We start from the raw sequence: 22460 nt of genomic DNA, 5'->3' as shown, positions 1-22460 counted from the left end.
AAGTTGGACAAAACAAGAGTATCGTTGCGAAATGAAATGCGACACAATAATCGATTTATCTCGATTATCTTGTTTTCATAATCGTTGGAGCCCAAAATCGTAATTGAAAATAAAATTTGATTAATCACCCGGCCCTATAAGGTCATATCACGCAGACAGCATTTTGAGGGGTCATCATTGATCACAAGGCCCATTGGAAAATAATATTAATACAATCAGTTCTACTTAAGAGAGGCTTCCAATAACATATGAGATATTTCTGCCTGTGGTCCTGAAAGCTGTGATTAATGAGCTGATCGGGGGGGTGAATTGGTCATGTTGTGCTTTATTAGGGAACAGCCCGCTTTCCTGCTTTGGATCCCTCAGGCTGGATCCCTTCAACACGGTCCCATCATAGAGCCACATGAGGCTACACACACACACACACACACACACACACACACACACACACACACACACGCACACACACACACACACACACACCACTAAACACTTCCACTCCCATTTGTAATCAGACAACTTTGCCTTATCAAGATCCTTTGTGTCTTACTTTGAGTATCATGGTCACGTCTTCATGTGACACAAAGCCTTGCATGACACACTAGGGCTGGGTGATTCATGAATTTTAATTACAATTTTGGCGTCCAACAACATATTTGATCAAATTATTGATCTAAATCATTTGATATTACATTAATATATTATATTATTTTATATATTGAATATTTATGTTTAGTCATTTTCAGTAGGTTATGGCAGTGAACTACAAGATATTTGTTGTAATTATTAATCTAGATTATATTATATTATATTATATTATATTTTAAATTTTTATGTTTAGTCATTTTCAGTAGGTTATGGCAGTGAACTACAATATATTTTATCTAATTATTGATCTAAATTCTATTCTGTTCTATTCTATTTCATTCTATTCTATTCTATATTTATGTTCAGGAGTTTTCAGTAGGTTGTGGCAGTGAACTACAACATATTTGCTGTAATTATTGATCTAATTTATTTATATTGTATTATATTATTATGCTATATTGAATATTTATGTTGTCTATTTATTTTTATCTAATGTACTTTTAAATATTATTTTATTTATTATTTATTTAAATGTATATATATAGCATATAGTATAGCATTATAGCATAGCATATAGCATTATAGATTTTATTTATTTCAATTTTTACATTTATTTGTTGTTAGTTTTTCACATGAATTATATTTAAAGTTCAAGAAAATGTCAATAAGACAATAAAAAAGTTAAATAAATACATGATGTTTCCAAAGTCAAGTCAGTTATTGTTTTAAATAATCGTGACCTCAATATTAATTAATAATAGTAATAATAATCGAGCAGCCCTATGACAACACACTGTGAGACGAAGACACTTTCAAACACCTAATGACATTAACAGCAAGGACAACAATAGAAAGAAGTTCTATATTATATATTATTCATTTGATCTATTTCAATTTTTATTTTGTGTTGCTTTTTCAGTTGAATTATATTTAAGAAAATGTTAAAAAGACAATTAAAAAATAAAGTTTAATAAATGCATGGTGACGCATTTTATAAATACGTTAGAATTACCATAAAACCAAACCAGAAATGTCCACTTAATTCAGTTTTAGGGAATAACTGACTCTCTAATTAGTACGGTGTTGAAACTCTGCTCCAAGAAAATAGGCTATGAATAATAAAAGCAGTTTGTTTGCTGTCTTCGTCTGTCCACACTCAGTAACACCGGTCTGATTAGGATGTTATTAATGTCCCACTGGTCGGTCAAGACGAGCTCCACTTAAGGCTTTAGGCTATTTGAAACAATAAAGGATTTAGGGATTTCTAGATGCTCCAAAAAGGTTTTGTGTGTGTGTGTGCACATTTTCACAATTCTTGGGGCAGCATGCATGCATGCGCGTGCAGCTGTGATTAGTGCATGTCATTGGCACTATGAGTATTGTAATGGATGAGGTAGGCATGAGGTCCCCAGTGAGAGTCTCATGGTGTATAAAACCAGCTTGTTCCCGGACACAAACAGCTACTCCGAACACTTGGATGTACATCTAGGCTAACACAGCACCTGGCACGACCGGGAGGAAGATTTTTGTCTTCAGTTCTATGTTGCATAGCAAAAAGTTGTAAAGACAGGAGTTGCTGCTTTTGGTCGGAAGTGGAAGAACGGACTGCAGTGAACAGAAATACAACGAAACGGCAAATTCATTCATATTATTTATCTTGTAAACCTTCAAATTATGGATGGTAAGTGTTTGTTTTATGATCAAAGTCACTTGAGCTCAATGGAGAACATTAATGTGACAAAGTCTGTGATCCAATCCCCACATCTCTCCTCTCCTTAGGTCCTCATCTGCCTCGGAGCTGTGAACTATCTCTGCCCTGCTGTGCAGACGGGGGGTCACTGTCGAGCGCCAAGGCCCCCCAAGTCAGCGGGGTCAGAGTTCAGCTGGAGATGCATGCACTTTGGCAGCAGTTTGACCAGCTGGGCACAGAGATGATTGTTACCAAAGCTGGAAGGTAACAATAACACTCGTATTTATATTCCTCGTTACCTTATCATGCACTTCTCCATTTTTCTCTGATGTCTTGGTGTCTCTAACTACATTATGTTCATTTACGTGTTCATAAACTGCAGGAGGATGTTTCCAACATTCCAGGTGCAAATCTCCGGGATGGATCCTACTGCTGAATACGTCCTGCTCATGGACTTTATCATTGTTGACGATAAAAGATACAGGTCAGTAGGGCTGAAACGATTCCTCGAGTAGCTTGAGTGATTCAATTACAATTAATTTTGAATACGAACAGATCATCACAGTTCGATCAGTTAAAGGCCATAAGATGTGTACCTTAAAGTAATTTGAAATTATTTTTTAAATCTATTTGTTTGCATTTCAGAATGTTTTATTTATCAAAATGTAAAATGGCACTTAAATGGGTTTAGTTTTGAAAGATAATATAAGTGTTTGCAATTTAAGCAATAAACATGTGGATTTTTCTAAAAAGAGAAACCAGTTGGGTGTTCATTTTGTTTTCTCGTTTGTATATTTACAGTTTCTCCTTAAAAAAGCAAAAGTATTTTATCCGATTAGTCGATGGAATAATCGGTAGAATATTTGATAACTAGAATAATCGCTGCAGCCCTACAGGTCAGACACACACAGAGTGAGGTGTGCAGTGCTTAGTGTGTAACAGAGAGTTTTCTAACATACAGTAAATGTTCAGTAATGTAGTATTTCCATCACTTTATCCAAGACCATCATTGTCCACGTTTAACCTAGATCTGTGCCCCTCTGCAAGCTTCATCTGACTTTACTGGTCCTATTTTACTCATATGAAACATGTGTGGATCAGATATGCGTTCCGCAGCTCATCCTGGTTGATGGCAGGGCGAGCGGACGTCGTGGCCCCAAGCAGGATGCATTTCCACCCGGACTCACCAGCCTGCGGAGCCCAGTGGATGAAGCAGACTGTATCCTTCGACACGCTCAAGCTCACCAACAACCTGCTGGATGACAACGGACATGTCAGTCTTTAATGTGACTCCTACATGCTTTTACTTTTGAGAGCAGAAAAAAAGAGCATAGCACCTAAGAAACAAAGTACATTACATATAGAAATATCTCTCTTTTGACTTGTTTGTTGTGTCTTGCCAGATGATATTGAACTCCATGCATCGCTATCAGCCGCGCTTCCATGTGGTGTATGTGGATCCAGCTCCCAACAGTCACTTAAATGCATACAGGAACTTCTGCTCTTTTTCCTTCCCTGAAACACGCTTCATGGCCGTCACTGCCTATCAGAACCACCGGGTAGGAAAACCCAGGATCAGTGGGCTTTTCATTGTAACTGATATAACTAGTATAGCAGATCTATTCAATTGGAGGCCCATTTCAGGACCTCAACCCGGCCCTTTGATCATTTATAAATATGAAAAAAGTATTTAACCCTCTGAGACCCACAGAATCGCTGGTGATCCCGGCCAGCATTGCTGTCTTTAAGAGGCTGTAGACTGTTCAGTCTTAAAGGTAGCAACCATGTCATGTTAAGCTCCAAAGTTAGGCTAAATTTTGGCGAGGAAAAACTGGCATGGTCATATTCAAAAGCGCCCCTTGACCTCTGACCTCAAGATATGTGAATTAAAATGGGTTCTATGGGTACCCACGAGTCTCCCCTTTACAGACATGCCGACTTTATGATAATAAATTGCAGTTTTGGGCAAAAACCATGCAATTTTGTTTGCGTGCAGTATAAATGTGTTTAATTAATTAACTACTGACCTGCTATCTACCCCTAAAAAAACCCTCTCCCCCACTAAAAAAGGAAAAAAACAGGTCTAAGTGGGTTCCAATAAAAGAGTTTCCCACTCATCAATGTTACCACTCATGCTGATTATGCTGTTACGGACTGTTAAAAGCAATATCATTGTGTTGTTATTTAAATACCTTGCTTTCATTCTATGTTTATGGGTGTTTACATAGATAATCAGAAGATCACAATTTTATTTGTAGGCTAATTAGACATTATGTCTTGTTAAGCAAGAAATACTTATTTTGTTAAAAAAGTTTTCAGTCTTTGCTTTTTATGTTATTTATTTTCTTTCTCAGATCACCCAGCTAAAAATCGCTAGCAACCCGTTTGCTAAAGGCTTCAGGACTACAGACACCCAGGACCGGTGAGTGTCTATGTATAAGGACTGAATACAGTTTGCCGAAACACATGTGAACCGCTTTCCATGAAAAGGACAGCTGACTAGATCATAGTGTATCTTTATCGTTGTTATCAGCTGGTACATAGCGATAAGGCAGCAGCCTCCATGATAGCTAATCTCTGACCTTTGTTTTCAAAGGGGGCTCACACATGGCAGGCTGTTGGCCATGTATGGTAAAACTGTTTTTGGGGATTATATACGGGCATATACGCGCATGTACGGGCATGTATACCTCTATGTACTATGCTTGTGTGACTATATACAGTATCTGTGTGTGTTAATGTGTGCAGGGTGGGTTACTTCGGACCCTTGGCCGTGTGGTGTCCACCAGAGGGCAGAGCGGAGCCCCTCACCACCAAACCTGGAGAGCAGAGAAGCTGGTGCTCAAAGGCCTCAACTAGTGAGTATCTCTCTCTGTATGTTACAGTGCAGTATATGTTGGGTGCAACGACTCAGCATAACTAATCTTGTTCAGTACATAGTGTTTCATTGTAGTTTTCACTCTTTTAAATATGATAACACATCCACAATTTCAACACGGGTTGTTTAAGGTCCCTTGAAATTTTAATTTGCTTTTAGAATAAAATTCTTCCTCTGGTGCATCATTTTTAGAGCTGCCCCCTCTTAGTCGATTAGTCAACTGATCGGTCGTTTTGGTCTTAGTCGACTAAGATTTCTCTCGTAGATTAGTCGTTCAGTTTTATGCTTTTTTCATGCTGTTTCCCAGAAACTTATAAGCACATCTCTGGTAAACACAAGATTTAAAGAAACAGTGTGTAGCAGAAATGGAATACAATATTCATAACTATGTTTTCATTAGTGTATAATCACCTGAAACTAAGAATCGTTGTGTTTTTGTCAGCTTAGAATGAGTCCTTAATATCTACGTAGGGAGCGGGTCCTCTTCAGTCCGCCATGTTGCTCCGCCATGTTTCTACAGTAGCCCAGAACGGACAAACCAAACACTGGCTCTAGCTAGAGCCTTTGGTGTTTTTACGTTACCTCAAGGCCACGACAAGCTTGTGAACCACAGAGTGCAAAACCGTGGTACCGCCAGCCGCCGTCTGACTGCCGTTGCTCCTAAAGTAGTGTTATTATGGTAAGGACGGTCTCTGAGCGAGGTGAACGGCGTTACCACAATTTTGCACTCGGCGCCTCACGTTACCGCAGTCTTGGAAAGGGAGGAGTGAGCGAAGGGGTTTTCAGTTGGTTGCAATCTGCAACCGCACCACTAGATGCCACTAAATCCTACACACTGTACCTTTAAAGTGGTGCTTTACTCAGTTTTACAGATCTGACGATTAAATCAACTAATAAATTAGTCAACAAAATCGTATGAGTGTTAGTAGACTAAGAATTTCTTTGGTCGAGGACAGTCCTAAACATTTTTTAGCATTTGTTGGATCTGTTTGCTGTGTAGATGCTTCCTTCAAGAGGCACTCAATCTTACTGCTCCAGTGTTATGAAGCTGGATGGGTTAATGAGCAGAATCTGATTATTTGAATAAGCAGAGGGGAAATTATTTAGATTTGATAGATAGATGATATAAAATGTTAGTCTAAATGCTGATCAAACTGTATTCTCCTGCATCCTTTAGGACTGGAGGACCCAGACCTGTTGCTGGTGGAGCAATGTGGACTGTTTCACCACTCCAAAGACTCTGTGGGACTCACCATGGAGAGGAAAGACGGGGACAGTGTATTAGCAGCTGCTTCCTTCCTCCCTATTCCCTCCTTCTGGGACTGTCCAGGATCATCTCAAGAGAGAGGCAGTCTGTCGTAGGGAAAGAGAAGCTTTGAATTAAATTTGACCCACTGCTTGCTTACTTGTTTGATATCATACAACTTTAATTTGAGTTTTATAATAAATGTATATAAGTTTGTGGTCTCCCTTGCAAAATAATTTATAGGGATACTATACATTATGCAAGTGTTCCATCAAAACCATCATGTCTTTAGCCATATGCTAGATGTACTGCAATGACGCCATATGCTTACACAACAAGAGCACTACAGTCACAGTAAACTATATTATAGCAACAATACGGTGATGACTCACAGCTAAGAACAAACACACTATAGTAAATCTCACTATTAAAATCATATGGTCATTTCTCATTAGAACATGTGTGCAATCAAACTCTGTTGTTTGTGATAATAAATGGATGAAAAATTATGAAATTAAATATTGGTCTCTGATTTTTAGACAAGAATAACTGTTAAGAAAAATGCAAATAATGTGGACTTCTCTGTAGATGTTCTGAATGAGAGCAATGCCCCAATAGCAATCACGGTGAAAACTTCATCACCCAGAATGCTGAGAGTGTCCCAGGGTTATTTCCTGAAGAGCCATGACGTAACAGTGACTTTGCCTTCAAAATAAAAGACGTTATGAGAAACAAACAATACGCTATATGGTGTGCATATGCAGCCAAAATCTATCTTAAATTAATCAAAATGAAAAGAAGGTTCTACACAGTAGTTTGCTAAGTACATGCTATGGATGGAAAATAAAGTCTAAACAATGTCTGAAAAAGGTAAAAAAAAAAAAGTTTGAAAAATGTTGGAAAAAAAGACTCTGAAAAATGTCTGAAAAAAAAGTTTGAAAAATGTTGGAAAAAAAAAGTCTGAAAAAATGTCCGTAAAAATAAAGTCTAAACAATGTCTGAATAGGGTAAAAATAAATAAATAAATAAAAAAGTCTGAAAAAAGTCTGAAAAATAAAGTTTGAAAAATGTTGGAGGAAAAAAGTCTGAAAAAATGTCGGTAAAAATAAAAGTCTGAAAAATGTCTGAAACAAATGTCTAAGAAAAAGTCTGAAAAATGTTGGAAAAAAAGTCTAAACAATGTCTGAAAAAGATTAAAAAAAAAAAAAAGTCGGAAAAATGTCCCAAAAAAAAGTCTGAAAAAATTCTGGAAAAAATATCTAATTTCCCGGTTTTAAGACTCATTCCTGTGGTAGCACTATATTTCAGTTGGGTGTTTATTATTATTACTAACAGACACATTAGAGATGTTTTGAACTGTGTTACACCTACTGCAGCGAAATTCTTTTGGTTGTCTATTATGGGTGATTTACAGTTGAAAAAGGCTTGTTGTATTCTAAACAAATATTGTATCCATAAGATATCTTCAAGATTTTACATAGAATTTACCCTGTTAAAGAAGTATTAGAAAGATTTAAAATAAATATAGACTCTACATGTGTTTTCTGTGATTCAGATCGAGAAACCATATTTCATTTGTTTTTTCACTGTAATCATTCGATTTTATTTTGGACTGATATGCAAAATTTCATAAATAGAAAAATGAGTGCTAATGTACAGGTATTTGATCTGATGTTATATTTTGTGTTTTATGGGATGGATAGCAACATTACCTATATAATTCAGCTTCTGATTATTCTTGGTAAATTCCATATCCACAAATTGAAATGGTTTGACTTTAAACCCTGCTTTCGTCAGTTTCTTGTTGAACTCAAGCAGTAAGGTACCTTACTTGAAAATGTCGAAAACCAAAAAGCTGTAGAGTATCTCAATATTTTAAAGGATGGACATTTTCTTGAACTCTGAAAAGACTTAAAGGGACTTTTTGTAACTTTTTACAAGTATAAATCTACCGGGTCGGGATCCCATGCGCGCTCGCATATGCGCGCTCGCGTGTGGCCGGAGCCTCTGCTCTTCTGCCTGCTTGTCTTCACTCACGCTTTGCGCGTTCTCGCTGTCTTGCTCCACCTCTAGACGTGCATGCGCGCTACACACTGCAGGAGACTTTGTAGCTCTGAGAATATCTAGTGAATGTACAGTGGACGTTTGTGCAGAAATAAATGCTTCAGCTCCTCCAGACCAACAGAGGTTTCCCGTGTCTTGTGAAGTGACGGAGCTCCGCAACGAGTTACATTATCGTCTCCGACCAAAACTCCGGTGTCTCCCTGCGGGCGCAGTCAGGAGGCGATAACGTTTCTCTTCCTGCTTAAGCCCCGGCACCGACCCGCTTTTCCTGCTTCAGCCGAAAAGCCAACACTAGGATCAGCAGTGATTCATGGAGAGACCTCCGTCTGGTCAGCTAACATTACTGCCAAGCAGCTGAAATATAGAGTGATATTGTGGTTTTAGCTGACGTGTGTCACCTCACTATTTTGAGTGAGCAATTGCGAGCCCGATGCTGACTTTCGTTGACTTAACGGCCACAGGTGTCACTGTTAACAAGCAATTCTGATTCTTACAAACAGTCAGTTTAAAATGAATGGACATTGAGATCCTCTGGCTTTAAGTTTTTTTTGTTTTGTTTTTGTGCTGTTTCTTTGTATTCCATATATATGTCTTTTGCCGAAATAAAATTCTGAAAAAAGTTGGGGGTTCATTGGTCTTATTTTGAAAATACTCACAGGAAGTCGTGTGGTGTTACATCTTAACTTGACCGTTGGTGATGCTCGCTCTCTCGCCTCTCTGAAGGATGCAGCAGCGGGCTGGATGGTGGATGGAGGAGGAGGAGGAGGAGGTGAAAGACTGGAAGGCAGAGAAGCGAACTGAATGAACGGGGGTCTGGATAGCTGGATAAGGAGGAGAAGGGATGCGGATTCCGGTAGCCCGCCGGCCAGCCTGCCTACTGACGATGGTTCCGGTCGTTTTGACGAGAGGATGAGCGGGAGAACACCGACAAACTGCCATCATGGTCTTAGCCGTTATACTTTAGAATCATCACCAACTGATCTCTTCGCCTGTGCCGCGTGAGCGTCAAACTGAACGAAGCGTCGTGAAGTCAAAACATACCAAAAATATAATTTCAACATGGATGCGTCGACGTTACAGACAGGTCTGTTTGTATGGACGACGTTGTGTCTGCTCGGCAGCAGCAGCAGCAGCAGCGGTCAATCCTCGGGCCTGCCTCTCGCCATCCGCGTCCCACTGCGGCAAGGCGCTCTAGCCGAACAGCCGACGCTGCCGCTCCTGCTGCCACCTGCCGCCGAACGCGGCAACGCGGCGAAGCACGGTGCGCGCAGGCGGAGAGGAGCGGCAGCAGGAGCGGCAGCGGGCGGCATCAGCTTCGTGGACATGATTGACAACCTGCGTGGGAAGTCCGGTCAGGGATACTACGTGGAGATGTCCGTGGGCTCTCCTCCGCAGAAGGTAAGAAAGGTTTTATTTTGCATGATTAATATGTTGTCAAAGCACTCCTGTGCAGCCAATATCATCATGCATCTTTGGCCTACACAACCAGCTCCCAGTAGACCACTTACACACCACAAAACTGACAATAACCTGATATTATCAGGTGAAATTTCATTCATTCATTCATTAAGTCATTCATTCATTCATGCATTCATTCATTCTCACTGTGCAATATCATTTTCCACTTGTGCAATTTTTGTTAATAGTCTGTTTATTGTCAATACTGTATATACTGCTCCTATTTTTATACTTTTATTTGCATGATTAATATGTTGTCAAAGCACTCCTGTACAGCCTATATCATCATGCATCCCAGTAGACCACTTACACACCAATAAACTGACAATAACCTGATATTTTCAGGTCGAATTTCATTCATTCATTCATTCATTCATTCATTCATTCATTCTCACTGTGCAATATCATTTTCCACTTGTGCAACTTTTGTTAATAGTCTGTTTATTGTCAATACTGTATATACTGCTCCTATTTTTATACTTTTATTTGCATGATTAATATGTTGTCAAAGCACTCCTGTGCAGCCTTTATCATCATGCATCTTTGGCCTACACAACCAGCACTGCTCCCAGTAGACCACTTGCACACCAAAAACTGACAATAACCTGATATTTTCAGGTGGAATTTCATTCATTAATTCATTTTCACTGTGCAATATCATTTTCCACTTGTGCAATTTTGTTAATAATCTGTTTATTGTCAATACTGTATATACTGCTCCTATTTTTATACTTCCTTCTATTTAAATGGTTCATATTTTTGTTACACTTTGTTTAGCTCTTTTTTTTACTGTGTTAGCTGATGCATCTTGTTTTTTGCACTATCCCCTTTGCTGCTGTACACTGCAAATTTCCCCACTGCAGGACTAATAAAGGAATATCTTATCTTATCTTATCTTACACACTATCATCACAAAAACTAATGAATTGAGACGAAGTACACACACAAAAAACACACATATGGAATGCAAAATTAAAGAAAGTTGATGGAAAAGTACTTCAAATATAGGCTACTGTCCAATACTGTTGATGGCCCTGCAATGACAGATGGCCCGTGTGTGTGTGTGTGTGTGTGTGATGTGAGAGAAGGGACCGAATGATACAGACAGATAATGGAACCATTAATTCTGCAGAGTGAGGAGTGCCAGCTGGGTGCAGCTGCGGTGTACAGGCTGGCACGCATAGGGCGATGGATAGAGGAAGGGAGAGAAAGTGATGAGGTGGTAGAAGAGGAGAAGAAGAAGAAGAAGATGAGAGCGGGAGGGAGTGAAAAAAAAGAAATGAATCAAACGACAAGAGAGAGAGAGATGGAGACGAGGGACAAGGATTGAATGAAAGAAGGAGAGAGAGAGAAAGTGTGTGAGAGAGAATGAGTTTAAGAGAAAAGGAGGGAAACAAATGGAAAGAGGGAGATAAGAGTGAGATGATGAGGGATAGATGGAGGGTGCTAAGTAGGGCTGCGGTCAAAAAGTATTTTTTTGCTGAGGAAGGTTCCTAACTGAGTGAAATGACCCGGAAGTATCTGGTAGCAGCCATGATAAGAGCTGGTTGAATTCTCTAAAGGCTAAGGATAAGTGCTTCAATGCTTCCTTTCTTATCTCTTTTAGCATAGGATACACTGGACCATCCATTATGAAGAGAAAGGAGATAATGGTATAGGCAGTATATTTTTGGCATCATTGGCAAAAATTCCATAATAACCTTTCAGCATATTGTAATTCAAATGTTCTGAGAGATAACTAGACTTCTGCTCCTCCTCATGGCTCTTTTTTCAGGCTTTAGAAAATCTAGCCCGTGGCGGGAGACTTTGACCAATCACAGGTCATTTCAGAGAGAGCGCGTTCCTATTGGCTGTGCTCAAACAGTACACTACAAGACGTTTCTGAAAACATTTTAGGCGAGAAATAGGCATTGACGTAACATAATATTGATTCATATTTGATCAGCGCTGTCTAGTTTGACCGTTTGGTCGGAGTTCGCAAGTGATTGACAGCCGGCTCTCATAGACAGTAGATGGACAGCAGACCTCAGATTAGCTCTTACTGCTTGTTTTCCTCCGGTCTGTGAAATCTTGCAGATGCCGTTAGGAGCACCGGAGGACACAAAGGCACATGATTTCTTTCAGGTTACCTGTTTCATGAACTACTGTCACGATATAGCAACTGTTTTATAAAAATAACCTTTTCTAATCATATTTGCTCCTATTGCGCCTACTTCAGCTTTAATGTTTTTCTTTTTTTTTTACTTGCCCCTATACAAATTGTTTTATTTATTAGTGGTTATCAAATAACAACAGTGAACTTATTATTTTGTTATTTTATTTTTAATTCTTTAAAAGTTACCAGAATGCAGAAAACAAAGTCAGTGAAACTCTATTTTTGATCCCTCTCTTTGGTTTTGAAATCCTCCCTTTTCGGTCTCAAGGTTGTCGAGTACGCCTTTAGCACAGTGAAAAACAGCAGTTCACAGACTTGTGTATTATATAACCAGCAGAAAAGTGCTGCTCAAGGGTCTTTGACCATCTCATTCATTAAAATGACCAGTCAGGATATCCATGTCCATAACAACACACTGATAGGCCGTTTGCAGGCCTTTAATAAGTCTTAAGATATCTTGAATCAAATTATCTGAATGTATTTCTTTCTTTAAAAGCCCCATGCATCTAGATAAATAAAGCTTTATGTAAAATGATTTATCAGTCGCTGCGTAAATAGTCTTTAAATCAAATTATCATAATAGCAAAAGTAATAAAAGGCCTTGAATTTAACTTTGAGATACTTGGTAGATGCAAAGTGTTTTAAATTACATCAAGTAATTACAGTAACTTTCAGATACGGTGTGTTCTGGTAACCACTAGGTGATTTCTCCTCTATAGTGGAGGGGGAAGGGCAAATATAATGGCTGGAATAGACAGGCACTCTGCCAGGGAGGACAGGAAGACAGAGCGACAGAGCAGGGAAAGACATGAAGTCTCAGTCAGTGTCAGGATGCAGCCTTTAGTGTGTATGAAAGAAACAGATCCGTCCTGAGCAGTCAGCAAAATGATGCCCTAGAGAGGAAGATGTGTACAGCGTTATTACACTATGACAGTAGTGGTGTATGTAGGGACAGCATATGCAGGCACGTGTGTGTGTGTGTATCATTGACATTGATGTATGTGTGTTAGAAACAAAGTGAGGTAGAGAGAGTCCGTATTTATTCTGGGCTTTCAGGCCCAGCCCCAGAGACAGTAGCACTTCCCTGGATACTTAAAGAGCCAATCCATTATTGAACAGCTTGCTGTGGCTGTATGGCTGCCTGTCTGTTCAACTGTTTGGGTGTTTCTGTACCACATATTCTCTTTGATTTGTCAATCAGTAAAATAGTACAGTATGTGTCTCTCGCCAAAGCCACCAGACTCCATTGAATAAAACTGTAATTTTACCTCGCAGAACACGCAGGTTGCTGGTCTACTGCTGCCTCGATCGGTTCGTTTGTTTGGGCTATTGTGTGACTTTGGTGAATCCGAACTAACCAAAGTCCCACAATAACACTAACAAACTAATTGACCGATGCAGTGGTAGAACAGCAACTCCTGTGATCTGTGAGGTAAAATTACTGTTTTTTTCAATGGAGTCTGGTTGCTTTGGCTGGAGCATAGATAACGGCTTCAGTTCCCCGTCTGAAACGCAGACTGTATAGCTGTCTGATGGCAAAGTAAACTGGCAAAAATATTCTAAATATAGCGTACACTTACACTGATATTGATTTATTTAGGTAGGCCTTTCTTTTAGGTGGCTAAAATAAGTTTTGCTGCCGTCCACAGCAGTACATTACTTTGGTTCCGTAGTACATAACTCCTGTCTGCTTCTCCAAACTGGGGGTGTGGCAACCGTCATCTCCTGTAGGCAATACACTGACTATGGATAAGCACCTCATACAACCCCACTTCTAAACACCTGAACTATCCCTTAAACTAGAACCATATGAATGAAAATGTATTAAGTGCATTAAAATGTATGACTCACAACATAATGTACATAGACTAGTATGTATTAAAGCAGCAGTACAAAGAAAGAAAATGAAAACATAAATGTTACCTGTGATATATGGCATACAGCAGTGTATAGACGTGTAAAATGTAATTAATATGATGCATATACTGTCGGTATTGTATATTTCTGTCTTCATCGCCACCTGCCATTGTGTTCCATTCACACATTCACTAACTGTTTTGACTGATTGTGCAAAATATGATACTCACATAGAAATGCAGACAGAAGAGGAGGAGATGGGAGAGGGAGGGAGTAGAATGGGCAACCTGAGAGGAGTGGAGGGTTGGAGTGGAGACAGAGAGGGGACGGAGAAGGACATTTAGGGCAACAGGAAACAGCACAGGACACTACAAGGGAAGAGAAATGGATACAGAGAATGACGGGAGGTGAGGCTGACTACTTGTTGTAATATAGGGAAAATCAGCCAAAGAATCGCCTGTAAGAACACCAGTATAAAAAAATAAAGATATCAATAGCACACATTCAAAATCCAACACAGAAAATTGTTTTCCAAGTCTGTCTCCAAGGTAGTAAAGCTACAGATTAAAGTTGCCCTTCAGAGATTGAACATAATCAATTTCACAGTGTAACCCAAGCGTCTGTTTTACAAACCTATTGATTTTTGCACACAGCATATATTTAATAAATCTCTCTCTCTCTCTTCCATTGTCTCTCTGTGTCATCAGTTGAACATCCTGGTGGATACAGGAAGCAGTAACTTTGCTGTCGGAGCAGCTGCTCATCCCTTCCTGCGCAGATACTACCATCGTTCACTGTGAGTAGAGACACTACAAAAGGAGCCATGTTTCAGCTTCTTTCTTTCCTCATTGAGGTCTTACGTGATAAATGAATTTTCCATATCTTATTACTGTATCAAACTGGATAAAATTATGTGACAATGCTTTTACACATAAAAAGATTGAAATATATGAATGATATAATAATGTCTCTGTCTCACCATTCGTTCACAGCTCTGGTTCGTACCGTGACCAGGGCAGGAGTGTGTATGTTCCCTACACCCAGGGTCGCTGGGAGGGGGAGCTGGGCACCGACCTGGTCTCTGTCCCACACGGCCCCAACGCCACGCTGCGCGCCAACATTGCTGCAATCACCCAGTCGGATCGCTTCTTCATCAATGGATCCAACTGGGAGGGAATCCTGGGACTGGCCTACGCCGATATAGCCCGGGTAAGAGCAGCGTATCGCTTGGTCCCTCCAAATCTCTCCTGTGTATCATCAGTAAAGCCAAATAGGGGTATTCTTGTGAGAATTGAGGTAGTTTAAAGACTGGTGAGAATACTGTACCGTAGAGCTGCATCGATTAATCGATTAGTTGTCAACTATTAAGATAATCGCCAACTATTGATAATCGATTAATCGGTTTGAGTATTTTTTAAAGAAAAAAAGTCAAAATTTTCTGATTCCAGCTTCTTAAATGTGAATATCTTCTGGTTTCTTTACTCCTCTATGACAGTAAACTGAATATCTTTGAGTTGTGGACAAAACAAGACATTCGAGGACGTCTTCTTGGGCTTTGGGAAACACTGATCGACATTTTACAACATTTTCTGACATTTTAATCCATAGTGAAAATAATCGTTAGTTGCAGCCCTACTGTACTTCACTTCCTTTTTTGTCCTTTTCTGAATTCCTATTCTGGTGTAAGATGGTGATTACTATGATGATATTAGATGAGGGATATCGTTTTTTGATAATTCAAATTCAACTTCACATTTGGAGGATGTGATAAGAAAAGCAACACCCAATTTTTGGATATATAACTAAAAAATATTTTAAATATATATATTTTTTTAATATTGTTGAAATTGTAATAGCTTATTACTATAGTATTTACTTCTGAGAAAAGTAATAATACCACTGTTTTCACTGGGAATGTGAGATGGCAGGATGAAACCTGATTTGACAAAAGGTATGCTGATACGTCAGGAGAAGGATGAGGTTTGTTTAATCTTAAGCTTAGTTTGGCCAGTAGAGCTATCCTACTTCTCTCTCTTTCTTTCCAGCCTGACGAGACATTGGAGCCTTTCTTTGACTCTCTGGTTCGCCAGACTCCCGTCCCCAACCTCTTCTCCCTCCAGCTGTGTGGAGCCGGCTTCACCCAGAACAACTCCCTGGGTAGCGCTACTGTTGGCGGCAGCATGGTGAGACATACACACACACACACACACACACACAAATCATGTATTGTCATATTTGGAGCCAGTTCTGGATTATATCTTTCCCCGTGCTCTTAGATCATCGGAGGAGTGGACCCATCGCTCTACGTGGGAGAGCTCTGGTACACTCCCATCCGTAGGGAGTGGTACTATGAGGTCATCATCGTACGTATTGAGGTGAATGGACAGGACCTCAACATGGACTGTAAAGAGGTAAGATCAGATAGATAAACAAAGAAAGAATGATTTCATGGTTAATCACTGATGCTAAAAGCAATGGAAGAGATTTATAACAGGCGACTGTTTGTCTGTCTTTTACAGTACAACTATGATAAGAGCATCGTGGACAGTGGCACCACCAACCTTCGACTGCCTAGAAAAGTCTTCCAGGCTGCAGTCAAGGCTATTGAAGCAGCCTCTGCGGTCAGTCCTTACCTTATAGATCCCCTTATATCTGTATAATTATCTCTAATTTTCTTCCTCTGTTGCTGCCCCAGTCATTACGTTCTTATAACAAAATGCTATTAACACACACAGACACCTACTGGATAAACTCCAGTCTCATGACCACATGACCCTAATTTGTAGTGAGCGGGTATGAGGAAAGGAAAGAATGAATGTCCTCCTGACCTTGTTTTTCAGACCGAACAGTTTCCTTCTGGGTTCTGGCTGGGGGAGCAGCTGGTATGTTGGCAGACAGGCACTACACCCTGGCATATCTTCCCACTCATCTCCCTCTATCTGATGAGTGAGAACCACAACCAGTCCTTCAGAATCTCCATCCTACCGCAGGTAACGCACAGTCGGCCTCATGGAGCAACATTCTCTTAAAGTTCTCTTATATTTTCTCTTAATTTGGTAGTCAACTCCAGATGCACCAAACATTCTTAACCATCCAGATCTGCTCTTACCCAGATGTGCTGAATGATGAATCCCACTTGATCATAAATTGGAGGAGTGTGGCCGATTGTTTATTATTAGCATAGGTAACACCGCTTAAACATTTATAGGAGAGGTGTTGTGCCGTGTGCAAATACTCTGGCACATGCCCAAGAATGGGAGAGTTGCCACCAAAAAAATGCACTTGCACAAGGAACTATAGATAGACAGATGGATAGAGAGAGAGAGAGAGAGAGAGAGACTTTATTGGTCCCAAATTGGGAAATTCTAGAAAAGCAGTAGCGGAATCGAGGTACTGTTAAATAATCTTAAACAAAGTAGATGTGATTTTGTGGACTGTGAAAACAAGATGTTTTTTTTTCTCTAGGTAAGAGTGCTCTTGACCACTTGTAAAATGTTCTCTCACCTAAGAGAAGAGCAAAAATAAGAAAACATTAATGAATCCCAGAAATCAACAGGTACTAAAAGAATAAGAACAAATCGTGGATACGAACAAAAATAAAATCTGTTCATGTGGCGCTTCCTGCTTGAGGCCCAGTATGTCGCACTGGAACTGAATGTGGTTGCATAAAGTTCACTCATGTTTCAGGTCACGGATCGACTTTGTGATAACATTTGTTCCAAATCAACATCAACATAACATTTCCAAATCATCAGCAGCTACTATGTTTTACTTTACCTGGATTCATGATGGGAAAATTACATTTTTGTCCAGTGCTATAAAATGTAACTGGTTTAAATAGTGTTTGGAGAGAGGTGTTTGATTTACCCTCTCAGCCTATAGACCTTGTCATTGCCATTCTGTTGCTAGGGCAACAGCTTTGGTCCAAATTTACTTCCTGTCAGCTACTGCATTAACAACTATTGCTACAGGAAATACAAAGGGATCCATTTAGAGTGTTTATTTTGCCAAGTTTCTGTAAGAACTTTTGATATTTATTTACTGGCAATGAAAATAACTCATTACTGTGAGTCATGTAAATCCTCCGCAACTCTGAGGTCTTAATTGATTTCAATGCCTGCCTGTAATCCTGAATAAATGCAGTTTTCATCACCCTCTGCCCTCCTACAGGAAGTCTGTTTACATTAAGTCACCCTATCCTTCAGCCATACTCTTTTATGTAGTCTCAATAGATGAAAGGCTGGTGAGGTACCATGAGGAGAAAAAAATAATGACCACATTTCAGAGAGAATTTCCTTTGAATATATTTTCTAAAGTTTTTCATAAAGCTCTGAAAAGTAATTAAGCGGTTTTTATTCAAAGCCACTCAGAAAGGCCTTGATGGTGGAGGAATGAAGGATATTTGACAGTGAGATTTAGAAGCGAGGTTCAGAGCTGTAAATCTGTGGGAGGACCGGTGACCTTGATGCTGACAGCAGAATGAAACACTTGAGAAAAGTTTTCACTTTCATTGCCTTCTGCTGTAACTTGTATAGCAGGTAGAACAGCAAATCACCATGTAAAGAATATACACCGACTCTACCTATGTACAGGAAAACGTCAAAGATGAAGTAGGAGGGTTAGGGTTAACATGATAATCACTGAGAGCTGATATTCACATTTTTTAAATAAACATATCAAACACATACACATATTATGTGTTGTGTTATAAAGGATTGTTTGTGACCAAGATATGTATTGAGTGGGGCCTTTTACAGATGCAAAACAAACATGTCAGTGCTCTCTGGTGGACAAACTATGTAATGACAGCTCTTTTTCTATAACACCTTTGATATAACACCTTTGATATTTATATTCGTATCGTGGACAAGGACCACACCGGACATGACAATGTCATAATCAAGCTATATATATATATATATAAAAGCGCACAATCACCCAACCACACTTGAATAGGATGCACAAAAACACTCTTCCACTCTGGTAAACATAAACAGGAAGTAAGCACAGAGACACAGCCTTTTATTCTAATATGTTCCTAGTTTTTCTCAGGCATTGATGAAGAGTGTATTTATATCTCTCTTGCATAAATGTGCTCAGTGCGTTACCAGGCAAAGGTCCAGGATGAAAAGAGGGGAAGGAAGAGAGCATTATAAATCAAACCTAAATCAAAGGGCCATTGATTTACCATATACACAGGCAAAAGAGTACATTATCCATGCAAAGTTTCTTTGTTTCTTTTGATTTATTTCTCCAAAAAACAAGCAAACGAAAGAACAAAGAAATCATGGCTATCGCTGCCTCTCTTGCTCTGGCAAAAAAAACATAGGCCCACCCAGGTGCATGCTGGTCCTATACCTGCCTACCTACATATATAACTGCAAATGCCCACAGCGTTACCCAATTCACAAACAAAACAAAACAAAAACTAAATATACTAATCAAGAAAATAATTGAACTAACTAGCAAAAGAAAATAACATCAAAAATCTAATTGAAATAAAGCAAACATCTAAAATAATCAATCAAAAAATATTACTTATTATTAGTAAAACAACAACTAAATACTAACAACAAAAATATATCAAGACATTTCTAAAAAGAAACACAGTTTGGTTCGTAAAATGAAACAAATTCCCTACGAATTCTACATTACAACATATCTAATCACATGATTAGACTCTGATTAGACATGAGAGGGCTATACATTAAAAGAGCTGAGCGCTTCGGTAGGGTTGTGTGTTTGCCCCCTTCTTGTTTTGTGATGTTTTGTGTCTGTGACTCTGCTCCTTTGATTTTTGATTTTTGATTTTTATTTATGCAGCAATACCTGCGGCCAGTAGAGGACGTGGCCTCAGCCCAGGAGGACTGCTACAAGTTTGCCGTGTCCCAGTCAAGCACCGGTACAGTGATGGGGGCCGTCATAATGGAGGGCTTCTATGTGGTCTTCGACCGAGAAAAGAAACGCATCGGCTTTGCTGTCAGCACCTGCCATGGTGAGGAGGAGGAGAGGGTGGAGGGGTGTGCAGGGAAAGAGGGAGATGGAGAATCAGTACGGTTTGTAGTGTGAAATGAAAATATGGATGCTCATAGAAAGAAGTATTGGGATTGAGGCACTACCTAAATGGAAGAAAATATGAGCAGGATAGATAAAAAGGGATAGTTCAGGTGTTTTGAAGTGGGGTTGTATGAGTTACTTATCCATAGTGTATTCCCTACAGTAGATGACGATCAGCACGCCCCCAGCTTGGAGAAGCAAACAGGAGTAACTGTACGGTAGAAAAAGCAATGTACGGCTGTGGACGGGGCCGGCAGCAAAACGTATTTTAGTCACCTAAAAGAAAGGCCCACCTAAAAAAATCAATATCAGTTTAAGTGTACGCTATATTAAGAATATTTTCACCAGTTTACCTTGCCGTCAGACAGCTATACAGTCCATGTAGCCGAAGCCGTTATCTATGCTCTTGTCAATGCAACCAGACTTCATTGAAAAAAAACTAATTTTACCTTGCAGAACATGAGAGCTGCTGTTCTACCACTGCCTCGACTGGTTGGTTTGGAGTTAATGATCTAGAACAGCAACCCCCGTGTTCTGCGAAGTAAAATTACAGTTTTTTTCAATGAAGTCTGGTGGCTAGGTAATACACTGACTATGGATAAGTGCCTCACACAATCCCACTTCAACCCGAACTATCCCTTTAAGGATATCTCATTTAAGAACCTAACATATTTACAGCAGGCTAATAGTAACATGCTATCTGTGATCATGATCTTTGTGTCTCGCAAATACCCACAATCCTTTTCTCCCATTTGTAGTGCATGATGAGTATCGCACAGCCTCTGTGGAAGGCCCGTTCCATGGCGTCGACCTGGAAGACTGTGGCTACAACATCCCTCAGACGGACGAGTCCACTCTCATGACCATCGCCTACATCATGGCGGGAATCTGCGCTCTCTTCATGCTGCCGCTGTGTCTCATGGTGTGCCAGTGGCGCTTCGCCCGCTGCATCCACCCACACGGGGACTTTGCTGACGACATATCGCTCCTTAAGTGAAGGGGGAGAAGAAAGGGGACAAAAGGAGTCGTGGAGACCTACACTTGAAACGCAGGGCAGGGATGGATTATGTTAAAAGGGAAGTACGTTGTTACAAAATGCTGGTGCTTTTGAAAGAGAGGGTTTTTCTGGAATATAATAGAGTGCAGAAAACGCGGAATACACAGTGAACAGAGCATTTGAGGATAACTAGAGCCATTACTAACTTGAAGGACAGACAAGAGAAAGTTGGCGTCATCCGCGTCAACTTTGCCTGTTTGAACTACCTATGCAGAACAGCATGGCGAGAGGTGGGAAAATGCAAAAAAAAAAAAATCTGCTCTTTGTTATAAATAGTGTATAAATAGACTACAGAGGTGGATTGGATGCAGAGCTCTGCACGGAGGGGTTTGGTAAAAATTAAAGAGATCATTTACAAACATGGCTAAATGAAGCAACTCACAACCTGGATGTGAATACAAGATGGAAATGCATCATGTAGACGGACGTGGTTTGCTATGGTATGATATGAACATATGAGGTTACATGTGTGTGTTTATAGATCTGCTGTTTGTGGCTTATGAGTGAATGAAACAAGGTTGATATGTGTGAGCATGCCTGTTTGTGTGCACAGCTGTACTGTTAAGTGAAGAGTATACCGAAAGATTTAATGAAGATGATACTTATGAAAACTAAAAAGATACTACTGAGTATGAATAGCATCTATGAAATTACACTATTTTGCCAGCAAAGCTTTCTGCAAATTAAGTACGCATAAAGAGGTACGTTTGATGAAATATCAGATTGTAACAGCATTTATTGCATAAAATCAGTTTTGCTTCGTGTGAAACTGAGACTACTGAACACAGTCAGTATCAGATGTCACTTTTACTTCCTATATTGATAGCTTAAATGTATCTATTGTAAATAAAATTTGTGCATTCCAGATCTTCTATTTGCGCAGACACATACACACATTGCTTATCCTACTGCTGCACTATCTGATGATTTGCACATGTAACAACACATTACATGTTAACAAACCAAGACTTAATAGGGCTTCTTTCACAGACACAGAAACAGCCTAACTCACCACATCTTTCAATGGGGACCATATATGCTTGGACAAGGAAACCAGCCCAATGTATGTTCTACACTAAAGAACGTTATGTATGTCTACAAGGGACAGTTTGTATTGTCTCTCAGCAAGCTGTAAATAGATAAACTCAGAACTGTATATTTATCTGTCAGGCGCTGGCAGCACTGTGGAATCAATAAAGTACTTATTGTAACTAACATGTGGCGTCATTTTGATTTCTTCACACAAAACAAAACATTAACCACGAAAACTAACTTATAGACTGACATTCATTGTTGAATTTTACCATTTCAGTGTTAAAAAAGTTATGAAAAATGAACAAGGATTTAGCGTCTTCCCCCGTAAATGTAATGTTGGGAAATAATTTAGAAAAAGCAAATGCATAGTCTGGG

At 39.6% G+C, this 22460-nt stretch overlaps 2 protein-coding genes across 2 annotated transcripts; both read left to right on the top strand.

Moving 5' to 3' along the window:
* The first annotated feature begins 2262 nt into the window (after positions 1-2262).
* Positions 2263-6921, top strand: LOC141770926 (T-box transcription factor TBX1-B). The gene is made up of 8 exons (XM_074640777.1): positions 2263-2269; positions 2368-2542; positions 2661-2762; positions 3380-3551; positions 3682-3837; positions 4633-4700; positions 5027-5136; positions 6334-6921. Exons 1-8 carry the CDS (start codon positions 2263-2265, stop codon positions 6516-6518), a joined length of 975 nt encoding a protein of 324 aa, XP_074496878.1. The 3' UTR covers positions 6519-6921.
* Positions 6922-9133: 2212 nt separating this feature from the next.
* Positions 9134-22263, top strand: bace1 (beta-secretase 1). The gene is made up of 9 exons (XM_074641375.1): positions 9134-9864; positions 14644-14732; positions 14929-15145; positions 15982-16119; positions 16213-16347; positions 16456-16557; positions 16777-16926; positions 19760-19931; positions 20752-22263. Exons 1-9 carry the CDS (start codon positions 9526-9528, stop codon positions 20988-20990), a joined length of 1581 nt encoding a protein of 526 aa, XP_074497476.1. The 5' UTR covers positions 9134-9525; the 3' UTR covers positions 20991-22263.
* The last annotated feature ends 197 nt before the right edge of the window (positions 22264-22460 follow it).

Source organism: Sebastes fasciatus, chromosome 7 (assembly GCF_043250625.1).
Source record: "Sebastes fasciatus isolate fSebFas1 chromosome 7, fSebFas1.pri, whole genome shotgun sequence".
NCBI lineage: Eukaryota > Metazoa > Chordata > Actinopteri > Perciformes > Sebastidae > Sebastes > Sebastes fasciatus.
Note: the sequence above shows the minus strand (reverse complement) of the source record. Positions and strands in the feature narration are given on the sequence as shown.

What these genes read in the sequence shown, in the direction of transcription:
- LOC141770926 (XM_074640777.1), top strand. An exon ending in ATTGTTACCAAAGCTGGAAG is followed by an intron (nt 2,543 to 2,660) that starts GTAACAATAACA and finishes CATAAACTGCAG; the next exon opens with GAGGATGTTTCCAACATTCC. An exon ending in CTGCCTATCAGAACCACCGG is followed by an intron (nt 3,838 to 4,632) that starts GTAGGAAAACCC and finishes TTTCTTTCTCAG; the next exon opens with ATCACCCAGCTAAAAATCGC.
- bace1 (XM_074641375.1), top strand. Translation starts at nt 9,526, where the DNA reads ATGGATGCGTCGACGTTACAGACAGGTCTGTTTGTATGGACGACGTTG. An exon ending in TCAACATGGACTGTAAAGAG is followed by an intron (nt 16,348 to 16,455) that starts GTAAGATCAGAT and finishes TGTCTTTTACAG; the next exon opens with TACAACTATGATAAGAGCAT. An exon ending in CTATTGAAGCAGCCTCTGCG is followed by an intron (nt 16,558 to 16,776) that starts GTCAGTCCTTAC and finishes CTTGTTTTTCAG; the next exon opens with ACCGAACAGTTTCCTTCTGG.